The sequence below is a fragment of the Desmodus rotundus genome, chromosome 11 (genome assembly GCF_022682495.2).
Source record: "Desmodus rotundus isolate HL8 chromosome 11, HLdesRot8A.1, whole genome shotgun sequence".
Classification (NCBI taxonomy): domain Eukaryota; kingdom Metazoa; phylum Chordata; class Mammalia; order Chiroptera; family Phyllostomidae; genus Desmodus; species Desmodus rotundus.
In genome coordinates, this window is record NC_071397.1 from 16,671,825 (window position 1) to 16,689,465 (window position 17,641).

General features: G+C 35.0%; 1 protein-coding gene across 2 annotated transcripts in view; it reads right to left on the reverse strand.

Annotated features, from left to right (window-relative positions):
* PKHD1 (PKHD1 ciliary IPT domain containing fibrocystin/polyductin) overlaps positions 1–17,641 on the reverse strand; it is a 447,336-nt gene that overhangs the window by 132,833 nt on the left and 296,862 nt on the right. For both annotated transcript variants that reach the window (XM_024558059.3, XM_045193323.2), the window contains one exon: positions 14,882–14,969. In XM_024558059.3, coding sequence (XP_024413827.2) covers positions 14,882–14,969 — 88 coding nt within the window. The remainder of the gene's footprint in view (positions 1–14,881; positions 14,970–17,641) is intronic.

The following is a 17,641-nucleotide window of genomic DNA, read 5'->3' on the forward strand; positions in this document are numbered from 1 at the left end:
TTATTTTAATTACCTGCCTCTTTTGCTAATGTCTACATTTTAACAAGTTTTGATAGTAAATGTTCGTCCAGGTAACGGGTCCATGTGAAGGCCACTCAATTGTGCAACCTATATTGAATGAGCAAGTGGTGTGCTCCAGACACTATAGTAGGTGCTAGAAACAAAATGGTAAATACAATATGTGTCATATGTATCAAAAGAAAAGACAATTTTGATTTTGACTAGTAGACATCCTTAAAGAGTCAACTATATGTTTGGGGAATTCACAGATGTCTTATATATAGTATTGACACCTCAAACAGAAAGAAATTAAAAGGGGTCATTTGTGGGCCAATGGTGTGAATCTGTTATGGACCAAAGGTTGTAATTAGTTTAAATCTGTGCACTTGAGGTTAGAGAAAGAGAAACAGACAGAGTAAAAGACTTGTCAATTGATGAAATTTTAATGAAAGAATTTATTCTTACCTTTGTTCCTACTTTTCTATGACATCCTAGAAAACTCTCACTTACAAAACACTAGAGCACCTACTAACTTTTAAAGGCAAGGAAACTAAGACTGAGAGAGATTAAATAACAAAACCCACAAATAGATAAATGAATGGAACTACAAGTTGAATTAAGACAAAAGGAAGACTCCTGATCAAATGTAAATACTTTTTATTAAATAACATCCCTCCACCTGTCTGACACTTAGTTCTTCACCTGCTAAATAACAATAAAGAAGCAATATTACCACTTTCCATAATGATGTCATGATAACCCATGAAATTATGAAAAATCTGTAACCCATACAGTGGAATACCATTCAGTCATTAAAAAATACATTATAGCTGAGCACTGAATTATAAGGAATTCCATTCATCATGTAATGATTTAAAAAGCCAGGATAAAAAACAGTATATACCATTTATGTTGAACAAAAATAATACATGCACAGAAAACAGAACACAGGAAAGCTGCTCATTGAAATGTCAGCTCACCTATGAATTGTGGGTTTATTAGTAATGTTCATTTAAATCTACATTTTGCAACTTATATTGTAGTAAAATATATATTTAAAAGAAATGAAAATAAAGCTATAGGTTTAAAGTCACAAAAAAGTCAAATTACCCATGTAATTAAAATCAATCCTTTCCTTCATGAAAATCAAGATAATCTTTTTTATTACTGTTTCTATTGTTGAAGAAAGTTTTTCAGACACTAGGTCATTGTAATGTTCTGAAAAGGTCCTTGTGAATATTAGATTAAAATTCATTCCCTACGGAGCGCAAGGGATTTTTAGGGCTCTGAAACTATTCTGTATGAGTCTATCAAGATAGATACATGTCATTATACATTTGTCAAAACACATATGTAACCCTAAAACAAAACTTTAATGTAATCTAAAAAATAACACCTCATCCCCTAACTCTCTTATATAAGTCCTCTACTCCAGCCAAAGGAATCTGCTCATTATTCCAAGAAACAGCAATGTGTTTCTCAGTTTTCAAATAAAATGGCACTACCTTTACTCCACCCTCCAGTCTACTCATTTGTAAAAACTGACTGAAGTTCTTCTGCCTTTAAGAAGTCATCCCAGGGGAATCCAACCGCCATTTCTGTTCCCACATAAATTGACATAGCAGATACTCCTGCCTCATAATTGACTTTGCGCTGTTGTCTTCTGTGGTTATTCAACTTTGATATTAATATTTAATGAAATATGACTATCTAGCTAATTAACCCTATAACACCTAACAAATTTTTAGGTAAAGATAAAAAATAATTATTGAAACAATAGGTCCAAACTTCATATTAAAATATAATTAAAATTGAGCTGACTTTTTTCATTAAGTCTTTTAAAACCTTACGGGCTCACGATCATCTCTCTCTCTCTCTTCTATATTCTTGAAGTCTTGGGATTCTATGATTTTTAACAACCATACACAAATTGCAAGGGAATGTGGGCCTTTCCACTTTTATTTCCATATAGCAACACTAACTTCAGAAAAAACTGTGGTCCGAGAATCACTAACATAGATGGCTCTGTGGGTCACGTATCAGCTTCCTTAACTTCTTTCTCCGTGCAGTCTTCTACCCTTATGGCTGCCTTCCTACCATTTCAAGAAATCCTAGCTCAAGGATGGCTTGGATACCAGCTGTATCACATGTTTCTTATTAATACTAATAAGAGTCCTATAGCTAAAGGAGAGAGGAGAGACACACCCAAAACAATAAATAAACAAAAAAATTAAAAGAGCTTTTTGCAACCTACTGGACCTGAATAAATACCATATGAAAATAGGAAATTATTAATAATCACTGCAGAAGTCTCCTGAAAGATAACTTTTTTAAAAAGAAAATGAAATATCAGCACAGTTTCCTTTATTTTGGCTTTAAATTTTACCTAGTTTAGGGAACACATATTTCTGGTCAAAAATATAATTAGAAAGAATGACAAAATATGTTTCTGAATTTGATTGTATGGTTTTCAAAACCCCTCCCCCACAACATAGCAAAATGTGTTGCCCCAAGCAGGTGAATACCTACGGCTCCTCCCCTTACAATGTAACAGGTGCATAAAGACAATGAAATATGGCCCAAATGAAAGAACAGATCAAAACTCCAGAAAAAGAACTAAGCAACAAGGAGAGAGCCAACCAATCAGACACACAGTTCAAAACACTGGTAATCAGGATGCTCACAGAAATGACTGAGTACAGATGAAAAGTGGAGGAAGAAGTGAAGGCTATGCAAAGTGAAATAGAGAAAAATATACAGGGAACCAACAGTGAAGGGAAGGAAACTGGAACTCGAATCAACAATTTGGAACAGAAGGAAGAAATAAGAATTTTAAAAAATGAGGAGAGGCTTAGGAACCTCCAGGACAGCTTTAAACATTCCAACATCCTAATAACAGGAGTGCCAGAAGGAGAAGAGGAAGAGCAAGTAATTAAAAACTTATTTGAAAATATAATGAAGGAGAACTTCCCTAATCTGGCAAAGGAAATGGGCTTCCAGGAAGTCCAGGAAGCTCAGAGAGTCTCAAAGAAGTTGGACCCAAGGAGGAACACACCAAGACACGTCATAATTACATTACCCAAGATTAAAGATAAGGAGAGAATCTTAAAAACAGCAAGAAAAAAAGAGGCAGTTACCTATTAAGGAGCTCCCATAAGACTATCAGTTGATATCTCAAAAGAAACCTTCAGGAAGGGACTGGAAAGAAGTATTTAAACTCATGAAAGGCAAGGCCCTACATCCAAAATTGCTCTATCCAGCAAAGTTGTCACTTAGAATAGGGGAGCAGATAAAGTGCTTCCCAGATAAGGTCAAGTTAAAGGAATTCATCATTACCAAGCTTTTATTAAATGAAATGTTAAGAGGACTTATCTAAGAAAAAGAAGATCAAAACTATGAACAGTAAATTGACAACAAACTCACAACTATCAACAACTGAACCTAAAAAACAAAAACAAACTAAGCAAACAACTAGAACAGGAACAGAATCACAGAAATGGAGATTACATGGAGGGTTATCAGTGAGGAGGGAGAAGGGGAAGAATGGGGGAAAAGGTACAGGGAATAAGAAGCATAATTGGTAGGTACAAAAAGACAGGGGGAGGTTAAAATAGTACAGGAAATGTAGAAGCCAAAGAACTTTTATGTATGACCCATGGACATGAACTAAGTGGGGAGAGAATGCTGCTGGGAGAGAGGTGCAGGGCAGAGGGGGATAAAGAGGAGAAGAAAAATGGAACAGCTGTAATACCATAATCAATAAAATATACTTTAAAAAGGCATTCATATGTAAACACTTACAATTTAAATGAATTTGTTAACTAAACTTTGGGAAGGTCTCAATGCTAATAGCTGCATTTGACCACATGCTCAGAGTGTCCATATGCCAAAATATTTTTACCAGAGGAATAGAAATGACGATTGACTGCTGAACTCTACTAACACTGACCCTTTTTTTCAGCTCCAATTAAACATTTTTGTCAGCGCCACTGAAATGTACTGAGGATCTTTAGACTGCATAGGCCTATGTAAGATACTGAAGAACTCAAATCCTATAACAATGTTGACAGTGAGGATGACAACAAATATAAACATCGTGAATGTCAATTACTTGATTACTTAACTCTATATTCTAATACTTGAACTATGAGGCTTGTCCGGAAAAAGTTCAGCCATTGTTAATATAATGAGAACAATTTGTGTGACATAGATGTAACCTGGCAGCCATGGAGAGTGGACTGGGATGCACATGCATGAACAATGATGACTTCACTGTACTACTCACTGGGGACAGTAGATGCCATTGAGTGAGCATGTGTACTGTGTGGCTGTTGCATTCAAAATGCCTGAGCAAGTATAGCAACAAATCTGCATTGAGTTTTGCATGAAGCTTGAACATTACTCTGAGGAAACTATTTGGATGATTCAGAAGGCCTTGGCTATGGGCAACTGGCAACTGGTAATTGGAAGCTTCACCACAACAACATGGCCCACTCATGCATCACGCCTCATACAGAGTTTTCTGGTGAAACATCAAATCACCCAGGTGACTCAGCTCTCCTACAGCCCAGATTAGGTGCTCTGTGACTTCTGGCTTTTTCCAAAACTAAAATCACCTTTGAAAAGGAAGACATTTCAGACCATCAATGAGATTTAGGAAAATATGACAGGGCAGCTGATGGTGATTGGGAGAACTGTGTGAGGTCCCAAGGTGCCTATTGAAGGGGACTGTGGTGTCATTGTCCTATGTACAATATTTCTTGCATCTTGTATCTTCTTCAATAAATGTCTCTATTTTTCATATTACATGGTTGGATGACCCCTATTTTATAAAGAACCTTAGAGTGAAATATTCAGAGGAAAAACCGCATGCCAATTTATAAACACATTTCTTACACTACCAGCCAAAGCAAGGTTAGCCAGATATTTGAAAACAAAGTTTTGTTATATGTTATTATATAAACATCTCTAAATTAAATTACTCCTCTGTTGCTAGCTTCAGTTGACTTTTGGGGAGATAAATGAACAAACATTTTGGATTTTTTGGATTTCAGCTAAGAGAGGTTATCCTTAGATTAAAAATATGGTATTTTTACCCATTGCAAATATTCAGTATATAATTCACTATTAGTCTTTTAAGGTGATTATGCATTTTTTAAAATCAAATGGTTACTTTATCAATTAATCCTGTAATAAAGGTTTTAGATTTTTATACTGGTCATTGGAAGATGTCAAACAGGGCAGGGCTTGATTTAAGTTTTAATCTGATTTCTGCTGTGTGGAGAATTGACTGTTGGGAGGCAACAAGCATGGAAGCAGAGAGACTAACTGTTAAGACATTGCAGTAATTTTACAGTCTTTCAGGTGACACATGTGAATGCCTTACATTAGATGGAGGAGGAAAGAGGTAGTTAAATCTCTGTTGAAAAAAAGGCAACATGATTTGCTGATAGATTAGGTAAAAGAGAAAGAGGAGAGTCAGATCACTGTAAAACGTTTGACCTGAGCAACTGGGTGAGGAGAGGTATAACTTCCTGAGAAGAGGAAAACTGGGAAAAGGATTCTCATTTTGCTTACTTATCTCAGCTTCTTTTTTTAACAAAAATGGATAAAGCATTATCCAGTCTGTGTCCTGTTATTTTGTCTGTTTGTTTCTTAAGTGATCTATTAACTTATTCTGTCATCGATGAGGAAATAATCCTGAACTGAAGAACAAATCATGTGTTAGCTCAACCTTTCCCCAGGACCCAGGCATTTCGTTCTGTTGTCATCGGTGACTATATCGATTCTGTTATCTCCTATATCAAATGAGTATTGGTATTCTTTGAATATTCTTTGTTTGGAATATTTTTTGTTCCTCTCCATTCTGCTACAATCTCATGTCAGCTCTCCATACATGGCTCTCTGTGACAACTTTTGTACAGCTCTGTAATGGAATAAGTGGTCAGCAGTACTCTTGCATCTCCTCTCTACCTTTACACTTCCTACTTATCCTTAAAGATTCAGTCATATCTACCACAAGGCTTTCAGTCTCCCCTCCAGGCCACGCTGATTTTCCCACCATCTGAGCCACTATAATATGTGATTTTCTAATTTCTAATTTTAATGACAATATGCTTCTTAATGATTGCTGCTAAACTGCTTAAAGTATGTATATATACACACGCACACACACACATGGGTCTGTCCAGAAGGTATCCAGCCAGGTAATATGAAAAAATGAAGACATTTATTGAAGAAGATACAAGAAACATTGTACATAGGACAATGACACCTCAGTCCCCTTCAAAGCAGGCACCTTGGGACCTCACACAGTTCTCCCAATCACCATCAGCTGCCCTGTCATGCTTTCCTGAATCTCACTGATGGTCTGAAATGTCTTCCCTTTCAAAGGTGATTTTAGTTTTGGAAAAAGCCAGAAGTCACAGAGCACCTAATCTGGGCTGTAGGAGAGCTGAGTCACCTGGGTGATTTGATGTTTCACCAGAAAACTCTGTATGAGGCGTGATGCATGAGTGGGCCATGTTGTTGTGATAAAGCTTCCAATCACCAGTTGCCCATAGCCAAGGCCTTCTGAATCATCCAAATAGTTTCCTCAGAGTAATGTTCAAGCTTAATGCAAAATTTGATGCACATTCATTGCTCTACTCACTCAGACATTTTGAATGCAACAGCCACACAGTACATATGCTCACTCAGTGGTCTCTACTGTCCATTACTGACTAGTACATTGAAGTCATCATTGTTCACAGGTGCACGTTCCAGTCCACTCTCCTTGGTTGCCATGTTACACCAAAGTTGCACAAACCATTTTTCTTATATTAACAATGGCTGGACTTTTTCTGGACAAACCTCATAAATCAATTATACACAAATCAATTTAGAACTCTAATTCTGTTGATGGAAGTTCATAAAGGGGTCCAAGTGAAATCTGTCCCAACAACAATAGATTAGAAAGATCTACTAAGCTGACTTTTAACATAAAGAAGTTAGTAGATTACTGTTTAAATAAATGATTTGACTGTTCTGTAGATCAGTTAATACCGTACTAACATCAGCTTGGTGCATTTGATAATGCCCTATAGTTATATAATATGTCATCAGGGAGCACAGGGTAAAGGATACATTAGAATTCTATTTTTTTTACTTCTTTCTTTTAAGATTTTATTTATTTTATTTTTTAGAGAGAGGAAGGGAGAGAGAAAAAGAGGGAGAGAAACATCAACACGTGGTTGCCTCTTGCGCGACCCCCACTGGGGACCTGGCCCACAACCCAGGCATGTGCTCTAGACTGGGAATCGAACTAGCGACCCTTTGATTCACAGGCCAGTGTTCAACCAATGAGCCACACCAGCCAAGGCTATTTTTACAACTTCTTGTGTCTGAAATTATTTCACAATTTTTTAAAGGTTAAAATAGGCTATCCATAAGATGAATACACTGTGCTAATTATACATTATGCACATAAACTTTAAGTGCTCTCTGAGGGACTGATACTAAGAAATGTTGCTTTTAATATGTGTAATACATAGAATACAAGCAATAGAATCAGACAAACCAGGCTAAAAATCCAGCCCCAGGAACTTCTAGGTTTGGGAACTTGTAAAATTTACTTAAGTTCTCTAGTCTTAGTTTTCACGTCTGTAAAATGCAGATAATAATACTTAACAGCATTGAGAGATTTAAGTGAGATAATGCATGTACAATGCTTCATAGAGGCCTGACAGATAGTCAGCCCTCATGATAAGAACTCAATAAATGGTAGCTAGTTAATTACCATGGATAGTTTTAATTAATAAAATTGTGTTTCTTTCTAAATAGCCTGTAGCTCAGTCTCTGAAGGAGGTTTTTAACACATTCTTATAAGAAAAATCCATTCATATCATTCCTGCCAAATTCCAACTTGCTAACCTTACAATAACTGCAGTTTCTTATTGATCCCTACATACCTAGCTCACAAAGCCTCCTCCGTATGATAAAGGCACTTCAAATTCAACATGACCAAATCTGAACTCATAATGTTTTCTCCCAAATTCAGTCCTCTTCTAATAGGAGCCACCACCCTCTGTCTACACAAACCAGAAACCAAGAAAGTGCCTCATTCCCAATACATCTATAGATTGTATCTCCTGTCTCTGAATCTGCCCACTTCTTTCCTTTGCCACTTTAGCTCCTGACTCCAAGTTACACTTCGTTTTGATTGGACCTCCTACATGGTGTCCCTAGATCCATTTTTTTATCCCTCCTGTAAAAACGTGATTATAAGTGCCACCTCTCACCCATGCTATCACCTTAGAAACCTAAAACAGCCGTGCAATGCTCTTAGGAGGGTAAAAACTAAAATTGTCAATATTCCCAATGAATCTTGCCCTGACCCCTAACTACCCCTTGGAACCTCCTCATGCAAGGTCTCTGCTCTGCACATCAGCCACCGTGGCATTCCTTCAAGTCCCTCCTGTTCATCCTTCCTCCTGTCACAAAATCTCCCCTCGGGCCTCTGCTTCTCAATCACCTGCCACTGACTCCTCCATTAGCAACTTCTAAAAAATTAGGCTAGTTCCAGTGTCATTTCTAGGCTCCAATTTTCTCCCCTACCTCTGTCTTCCTGACCCACAGCATCAACCTCTTCCAGGATGACTCCGTCTTCTTCTCCCTGAGCCCTAAATGACATACCTAGTTGTCTTCTGGACAACTCCACTTAAGGTCTTCACTCATCATGTCCCTGCCATCTCTCACCCTGCAAATCTCTTCCGCTCCCCGTCTTTCCACCTCAATGCATACTTCCACTGTCCACTAGGTTGTTCAATCTAAAAGATTAAAGCACTCCCCTCACCTCAGCATTCAACTCGTTGGTATGCCTGGACAGTGTCATCTCTCCTCTCCTTCTCCAGTGCCTACTCCATAGTCCTAGCCACTATGAATTTTAGCCTCAACTGGCCTCCTATTGATACCCCAGCATCTACTCCTGTCTCCACCATCCATCACCAATATGGCATTTGAAACATAAATCAGAGTCCATCAATTCCGCTGCGTAAAACATTCAGTGATTTTCCCTTTGACCTCTCACAGCTAAACCAGGTTCCACGTGACCTGGCATCTGTCACATCATGAGGCTCTCCCCTCTGCTCACTCTGCTCCAGCTACCATGACCTCCTGCATGTCCTGCAGCCCAACGGCCACCTTAGTGACAACGTTGGATGTCCCTCCTTTATTGAGCACTCTTGCTCCTTCCACTGAACAGGTGAACCACTCTCACCATCAAATTGCAGCTCAATTTAAAAAAAAATTTTAATTGGCTTTAGAGAGAGGATGGAGGGAGAAAGAGGAACACTGATTTTGCCTTTCCAACCACTCGTTCATTCATCGCTTGCTCCCTGCATGTGCCCCTACCAGAGATCAAACCCCCACCCCTGGAGCATGGGGACGACGTTCTAACCGACCGGCTGTTGCTCAGCCAGCGCTCAGCTCAAATCTCTTTTCTCCAGAGAGATCTCTGTCCATTCCACCTAAAAGGGGACCCTCTGTAAAGAACATGATTTTCTAACCACTTTGCTGTACATCTGAAACTAATGCAGAATAATACTGAATGCACACTGTAATTTAAATAAATAAATAAATAAATAAATAAATAAATAAATAAATAAAATGGAACTCCTCATACCTCTGAATATTTCTGGTCATACTATCCTGTTTCTTTCTTTACTTTTATAGTTTGCAAGTCTGTTGCTTACATTTTTATATTTGATTATTATCTCTCTCTCTGCACTAAGATGTAAACTCCTAGGGGACAGCCATCTCTTCAAATTTGACACTACGTCTGCAGGGCTTTCGCCCTGGCGCACGGTAAGTACTCAACAGGTTATTTGTTGAATGACTGAATGCGATTTGCTCTGGCTAGAGCCCTCTTCCCACTCACACGTGCCCCCGCCCTGCTTAATAAAAGCCCACCTCTGACATCTCCCTTCAGGGAAGCCTTCTCTAACTTCCATTACTGCCTCAAGTCTCCATATTTTGTAATTTTTTAGAATCTCTCCTTCATAGCATTTATTACATGTGTAATTTTACATTTACTTTACATTTATTTAATTAATGTTGATGTCAGAGACCATATTGATTTCTATTTGTTATTATCTCCAGGCCAAACCCCATTGTTTGACACAGGCTAAGATTTGACAAAAACTGTGTTGAATAAATAAACAACAGTGTTAAAGTAACTACAAAAGTAATGACTACTCTATAAAGAAACTCTGTGGAGAGAGAGAAGTACACCAAAGCAGGAGCTATCTGTCATCTCACCACCGGGGACCGTGCTGTACCGTGGGTCCCTCCAGACATTTTCCTACCCACAAAGGGAACACAGAAATGTTTTATTTTATACAGAACTAAACTAACATATAAATTATTTCCCATATGAATGCCCACAGCTCCTCCACTTTGTCAACTTGGAATGCACTCTTTTTCACCTTCGCCAATTTAAAATTGATAAAGGACCCAGGGACAAAGACAACAGGGGGAGGGGGAGGAGTGAATGTGGGAGGTGGGGGCAGGTTGGGCAGGGGGAGGGTAATGGGGGGAAATGGGGACAACTGTAACTGAACAACAATAGAAAATAAAATAATAAAATTGATAAGTGGTATTAATTTTGTTTTAATTAACATTTATTTTAATTCCAGTTTTAAGAAAGAATATTTTTCCATATGTCTACTAGTCAGATATATGTCTTCTTTTGTGGCTCATATATTCAAATAGTTTAATGATTATTCTTCTGGTATATTCATATTCTTTTTATTCCTAAGAGTTGTTACATATAAAAATGTTACCCCTCTTTCTGTACTATTATATATTAAAACTACTTTCTAGTTTAGCATTTGCCTTTACATTTGATAACTGATGTGCAAAAATACTGGATTTTTTATGTCATCTAGCCTATTACTTGTTGCTATTATGGTTGTATTTCTTATCATGATCAGACAGGTCTTTCCTAGTTTATTACATAAAAATGCTCTTCCAATAACTTTGTGGTTTTGCTTTCTATATTTAATTTTTAATCCATCTATAATTTATTTTAAAGGAAAGCATGTAGTCAAAACCTAACTTTTGTATTTTTTCAAAGCATTGGCCAATTATTCCAGCTCAAGTTTTTAAATACATTGAAATACTAATATCCACATTCTAGTTGATAATACTTACCTGAGTCCACTGTTACGCATTGTCTTATATTCTGGTGCCAGTAACAATAAAGTAATTATTCACATTAAAGGTATATATTTAAAAAAAAATAACTTATAATGTTTGATTATCTTCAAGTGTTTATTGTCCCAAAAGGCTTAGAATTAATAAGTCAGATTCCAAATGCATAGATTTGGTATGTGATTAAAGTTGCACTAGATTTGACACCTTTGAAATATCGAGCTTTTCCATTTACATTATGCATCACCATTTATTCTAATCTCCTTTATGCCTCTCATTCGTGTTTTATCATTTTGCTTTTATAGTTCCTATAATTTTCTTAAGTTTTTTCTAGTATTTTCAATTAAAGTTTTAAATAGGATTTTACATCATAGTTTAAAACTTAATTGTTCACAAATTAAAAAGCTATTGATTTGTGCATTTATTTAATACAACTTATAGTTTTTCAGATGGTTCTCTAGTTTTTTAGAAGAAAAGTGTATATAATCACAAAAAAATGACACTTTGGATTTCTTTTGATAGTTCCAACTAATGGACTTCTTTCTGATGTAATACATTGGCTAAAATTCTAATAATAATATTAAATGATTATTGTAATACACTAATTTTAACGTCAATTTTCCAATAAAATGGTAAATTACTTTTTCAGAGGGATTTTTAATTATTTTTTTAAAGATTTATTTATTTTTAGAGAGGAGAAGGGAGGGAGAAAGAAAGGGAGAGAAACCTCAATGTGTGGTTGCCTCTCACACAGCCCCTGCTGGGGACCTGGCCCACAACCCAGGCATGTGTCCTGACTGGGAATCCAACCTGAGACCCTTTGGTTCACAGGCCGGCAGTCAATCCACTGAGTCACACCAGCCAGAGCAGACTTTTAATTATTTATTCTGTAATATTATTTAAAGCAGTGATTCTCAACTAATGGCTAAACACTCTGGCAAAAAAAATATTTATTTAAAGGAAGTTTCTTATAGTTCTAATTTACTGTTTATTTAAAGAATGCAAGATCAGTTTTATCAAATATTATTTGTTTTGTACAAAAATGACCATATTAATGATTATACCTATTGTTTAGACAAATTAAATTAATTTTGATTTGAACTATCTCTCTTTACTTGAATGACTCACACTCAGTGATGATATTATTTTCTTCTAATAAATTACTGGGTTTCATTTACTGCTTTTTAGGATTTTTGCATTTTATTTACACTTAAATGTTGCCTCAGATTTTCTTTGTTGTTGTTATCATTGTTAACTCTAGCAGCTGTCTTAAAAATAATTTTATGCTTGCCTATTAAAATTAATTAGAAAGCTTCTCATATTTTCTTATACTATGGAACAGATTATTCAACATAAAAGGTGATAGTTGAATGATTGGAAGAACACACCATACATTTATTTGAACCAAATGTATTCTTGGAAATAAATCTTGGATAACTTTATGACTTTAACTATTAATGGTTCTTTCACTTTTATTCTTCTTTAGCAAAATATGATAATTCATATTTCTATATTTAACCTTTTTAAAATTTCAAAATGACACTACATAGGTAGTACATTTTATATTACAATTTTAATCTCTTTGGTATGTTATATTTGAATTCTCATTTCTGACTTTACATATTTTTATGACTAAAGTTATTTGAGATTAAACCAGTATCTCTCAAAAAAATCTGTCTACTAATTTCCTACTTTCGAATCCATCAATTTCTGCCTTTATCTTGCACCAAATGATTTCATTAGGTTAATTATTCATTTTGTTTCTGGCTTCTTATGTTGACAGTTTGGTATTTTTATTTTTGCATTTTTTATTCAACAATAAAAGCTTTTAATGTAATGGCATGTTTGCCCACACCTCACACAATACTCTCAATATTGTTTCTTCCCAGCTATTCTGTTGGTAATGTTTTGATCTCTGATACAAAAGTTATTTAAGAAAAGATTATTTTCCCATTTTTCCATTTTATGAGAGATTAAGATCTTTAGTTAAAACATTGTTTTTATCTTTTTATTTATTTTATTGTAATTCTATTCTATATCATCTGTTTATTAAACTTTATTAAGGCTTTAATTATAGATGTATATTCTGGGGTAAGGATATGTATGTATAGCTACAAATAAAATTGTTTTTATTATATTATTTATACTTTTATATTTTATGTATTATTTTTAACATAATTTAAAGATTAAAAACTGGAAGAGGTAAGTAAATGTCTTTTGTTACTAGTTTTGTTTCTGTCAACTTCCTCTTACATTAGTCAGAGATTTGCTGTACACATTTCTGTACTGTTGTCTGGTGTAAAACTTTCCTGATATGAGGGTGTCACTGGAGATTGAAGCTTTTCTTAATGTAAAATGTACTTATTTGTCCAAGTGTAAATACTTAATTTGATATTTATTTTTCTTGTGAATAATTTTGAGGCTCTTATTTTCATTTTTATTTAATGATTGGTTTTAATCCAGATTTAATTTAATTTTTTTTCTGAATTGGTTTTAAGTTTTCCTCTGATAAAAATTTATGATTACATTTGATTTATTAACCAGTTTTCCTAAATAGCATCATTTTTAACACATACATTTTCCTCTTATAACTGCAAGATTTATTATGTTATATTATTTCTATTGTCTTTATGCCTTTTTTGTTGCTTCTGTTCTCTTATTATTTCATTTTCTTTTCTTATTGAATTTTGTTACCGTATTTGCAGTATATAATACGCACTCACGTTTTTGTGCGCATTATGCATGGAACTATTATGCACATTATTATGCCCATGGTAAGTATATAGCCAGTTTCCTATGATTTAAACCCAGATTTTTATCTGAGAATTAGGACCTGTGATGGTTATTGGTTTTTTTTTTTTATTCTTTCTGTTGTAGTTATTCTGGGTGCTTATTAAAAAGAGAAATTATCTGTAGATACTTTCTAATTTTTGTTTTCTATTTCTGATACCTTCTCTTTTATTATTTTTATCTCCTGATCTTTTATTCTGCATTCAGGTAGATTCCATCAGTTTTTTTCTTCATATTACCTATGCAGTTTGAGGCAGTAATAATTTTATTCTTTTCTGCCTTCAATATAATATTATATTCTGTTATTACCTTTTAAATTTCATAGGATTCTTCACATTTTTTATCTCACACTTCATTAATTTTCATCTATCTCTTAACTAGCCATCATTTCAACTCAGACTATTATGGTCTCACCTTATAATTCATCTATTATCTCATAGAATTCATATTTTTAAAGATTTATTGTTAATATAAACATGTATTATCTAAAATTTACTCCTTAAATAAGTTATATTTCTCCTCTGCCTTTTATTTGTTGTGTTCTTCATTATGTTTCAGAAATTTCAAAAATCCCTTCTGGTCCTTTATGTTTTCATTTATTTATCCTTGAATTATAATTATTAATCTAAAATTTAAGTTTCTGTAAAACAAAACATCAAGCAAAAGCAAACTAAACCAAAAAATACATTTAAAAAAATTTTTATTGTTATTCAATGACAGTTGTATGCCTCTTTTCCCCATCCCTCCACCCCACCCCAGACAAACCCACCTCCCTCCCCCACCTCCACCCTCCCCCTTGATTTTGTTCACGTGTCCTTTATAGTAGGGAGGGGAGAGTGAGGAGAGGGTATTACAGGAACTACTATAAAAAATACATCTTAATCTTAATCTCATCCCTTACCTCTCATTGCCTGAGGCAATGTCAGCCCCAAGGCGTGTCCAGGATTTCTTGGGATAAGCACTGTGGAGCTGAACTTTCCCATACACCCCTGAAAATAAGGAAAAAAAAAACACATTTGGATAAGAATATCCTTCAGAGGAATTAAGGAGACATGAGTAAAACTCACTAGGGGTTATTTTGCAAGATGTATGACATAGAAACTATATATAAAGATGTGCACTTTATCAGAAAGAGAACATGTAAGTGTTCTATTTTCAGCAAGTTAAATATATCTCACTTAGACATGAAATATACGCTCTCAAAATCTATACAAAAATACATGCTACACCACATCTAGCAATCCAAGAGTGGGGAAATAGAACACTCTAATGGCTAACTAATTACATGTCCACCATTGCAATTCTGTCGGAAGTTATCTGGCTCTGATATTTTATGTTATACACTAGATTTTCCAAAAGGCAAGGGTAATTCTATTTTCTGAGGAAAGAAAAGAGATTTGGTGCTATTAGCTTTGTTTTCAGTGGTTGGACCTCCTATATATACATATATATGTACATACACATACATATATATATACACACACACATATGTATATATAGTATTATAGATATCAAAAGATAGATCTCCAGCTCCTTTGTTTCAAAGTATAATTTATTTCAGACTCATAAATTCAAGTCTTTCTTACCAGGGACATGCTCGATAAAGCCCGGTTTCATTCTTTCAGGCCTTTCCTCTTATCTGCTTTACTGCCATTGAAAATCCCATGAAGCTCAATTCCTCACATCCTAGTGGTCTGAGGATGTTGAAGGCATGAACCAAAGCAGTGACAAAATTATGGTCATGCACTTCTACATACATATGAGTGTGTATATATATTTCAATAGAAGTACTATTTTCTTCCTGAATCCAAAGGATTGCCTGTATACCCCTGGATTGGTACACCCATTTTGTTCAAATCATGGATCTTGAACTCTAAAGATTTTATCATTTTTAACAGAAGATATATAAATAAAAGAAACAAACACCAGTAAGGTACAAATAACATGCCTTGAGTTTTCATCTTATGTGAACCAAAACATCTCAATTAATTGAAACCTACTGTTTCTGTCAACATCCATAATTTTTTCCATATTCTAATTCAAAGAAAAGCCTGAAGATAATAAAACTAAGATTAGAATTAATGGAAATGTAAAAAATACTCTCACTTTCAGGATACATCCTGGAATCAATATTTCATAATAATAGTCATATGTATATAAAAGTTTTAGAAGATTCAACATCATCATTATCATCATTTTAAAATTCCATCTTTTTCACTATTTGTTAAGTAAGATAGTTAGGGCAGAAACATGGAGAAATTTCCAAAAAAAAAGATTTTAACAAAAACTGGTCTATTTCCTTAAATTTGAATTATCCATAAAATTCAATTGACCATGAAAGCAAATTTCTTGATCATTCACAATCACCAAAGGTTTACTGTGAAATGACACCATTTCTTATTTGTTTCAAGGACATTATAATACTTAAAAAGATTAAAATCTCTCATTTACTTATAATATCACAAAATTTTAAGCATCTAGTGAAACAACTAATTCATTCCTTATTGAATTTAGTATCAGAGAAAACTTCAAAAACACTAGTTCGTCCAAATGGCTGGAGCTGGGGACCAGGACAGGCACCCTCGCACACCCCTAACAGAGCATTTCCTCCAGCAGGGCACTGCACAGAGCAGAGCGGACAACAGAGACAAGGAGAGACTGAATGTCCCTAACACAGCATTTCCTCCAGCAGGGCACTGCACAGAGCAGAGCGGACAACAGAGACAAGGAGAGACTGAATGTCCCTAACACAGCATTTCCTCCATCATGGCACTGCACAGAGCAGAGCGGACAACAGAGACAAGGAGAGATTGAATGCTCCTGCTTTGATCCACCTAGTTGGTCAACTTGAAAAAAACTAAAATATTATTGAACCTCATATTCTTAAAAAGATAAAGGAAGTAGCATGCATGAAAAATCCTTTGGAAATAATAAAGCACTATCAAAGGATTATATGGCAAAGGCCCAATGTCATTAGGGAACTAGGTTACCGAACTTCGTACTATCCCTGCATGGAGCTTCCATTTTACTGAGTCACTGATTTCTTATGCAGTTAGTAATGACATACAGAGTAAGTGAGAAAATACTGGAAATCTGATAAATAACCTCCTATATCTGTCCTTTAAAACTGAGTATTTGTGTGGCTGTTGCATCTTGATTATACAAGACCAGTCACACTTTCTCTGCTCTTAAAATAAGATTTGGTGTTACGGCAGTATCAAATAAAGAAACAGTCGATAGTAAATGTTTCTTAGTAATCTGTAGATGTATCATTTTTAAAAAATTATATCTTCCATCACCATATATTTGACCCCCCTTTCTTTATCTTTTACTACCTCCCACCCCCATCCCCTCTGGTAACCTCTGTACTGTCATCTGTCTATGAGTTCTTGTTTGTTTCTCTTATTTGTTCACTTGTTGTTTTCAGTTTTATATCCTACACACGAGTGAAATCATATGGTTCTTACCTTGCAATATACAGATCATGTGTCATAGAAATGCACACGAAACCTATATAATCTTTTCAATAAATGTCACCCCAATGAATGTAATTAAAAATTTAAAAAGTAAACAATGTAATAAAAATATATCAATAATTACATAATATTTACATTTCATAAGATAGACTCTTGGTCTAGATTTTGGTGTCTGGCCGATCTGG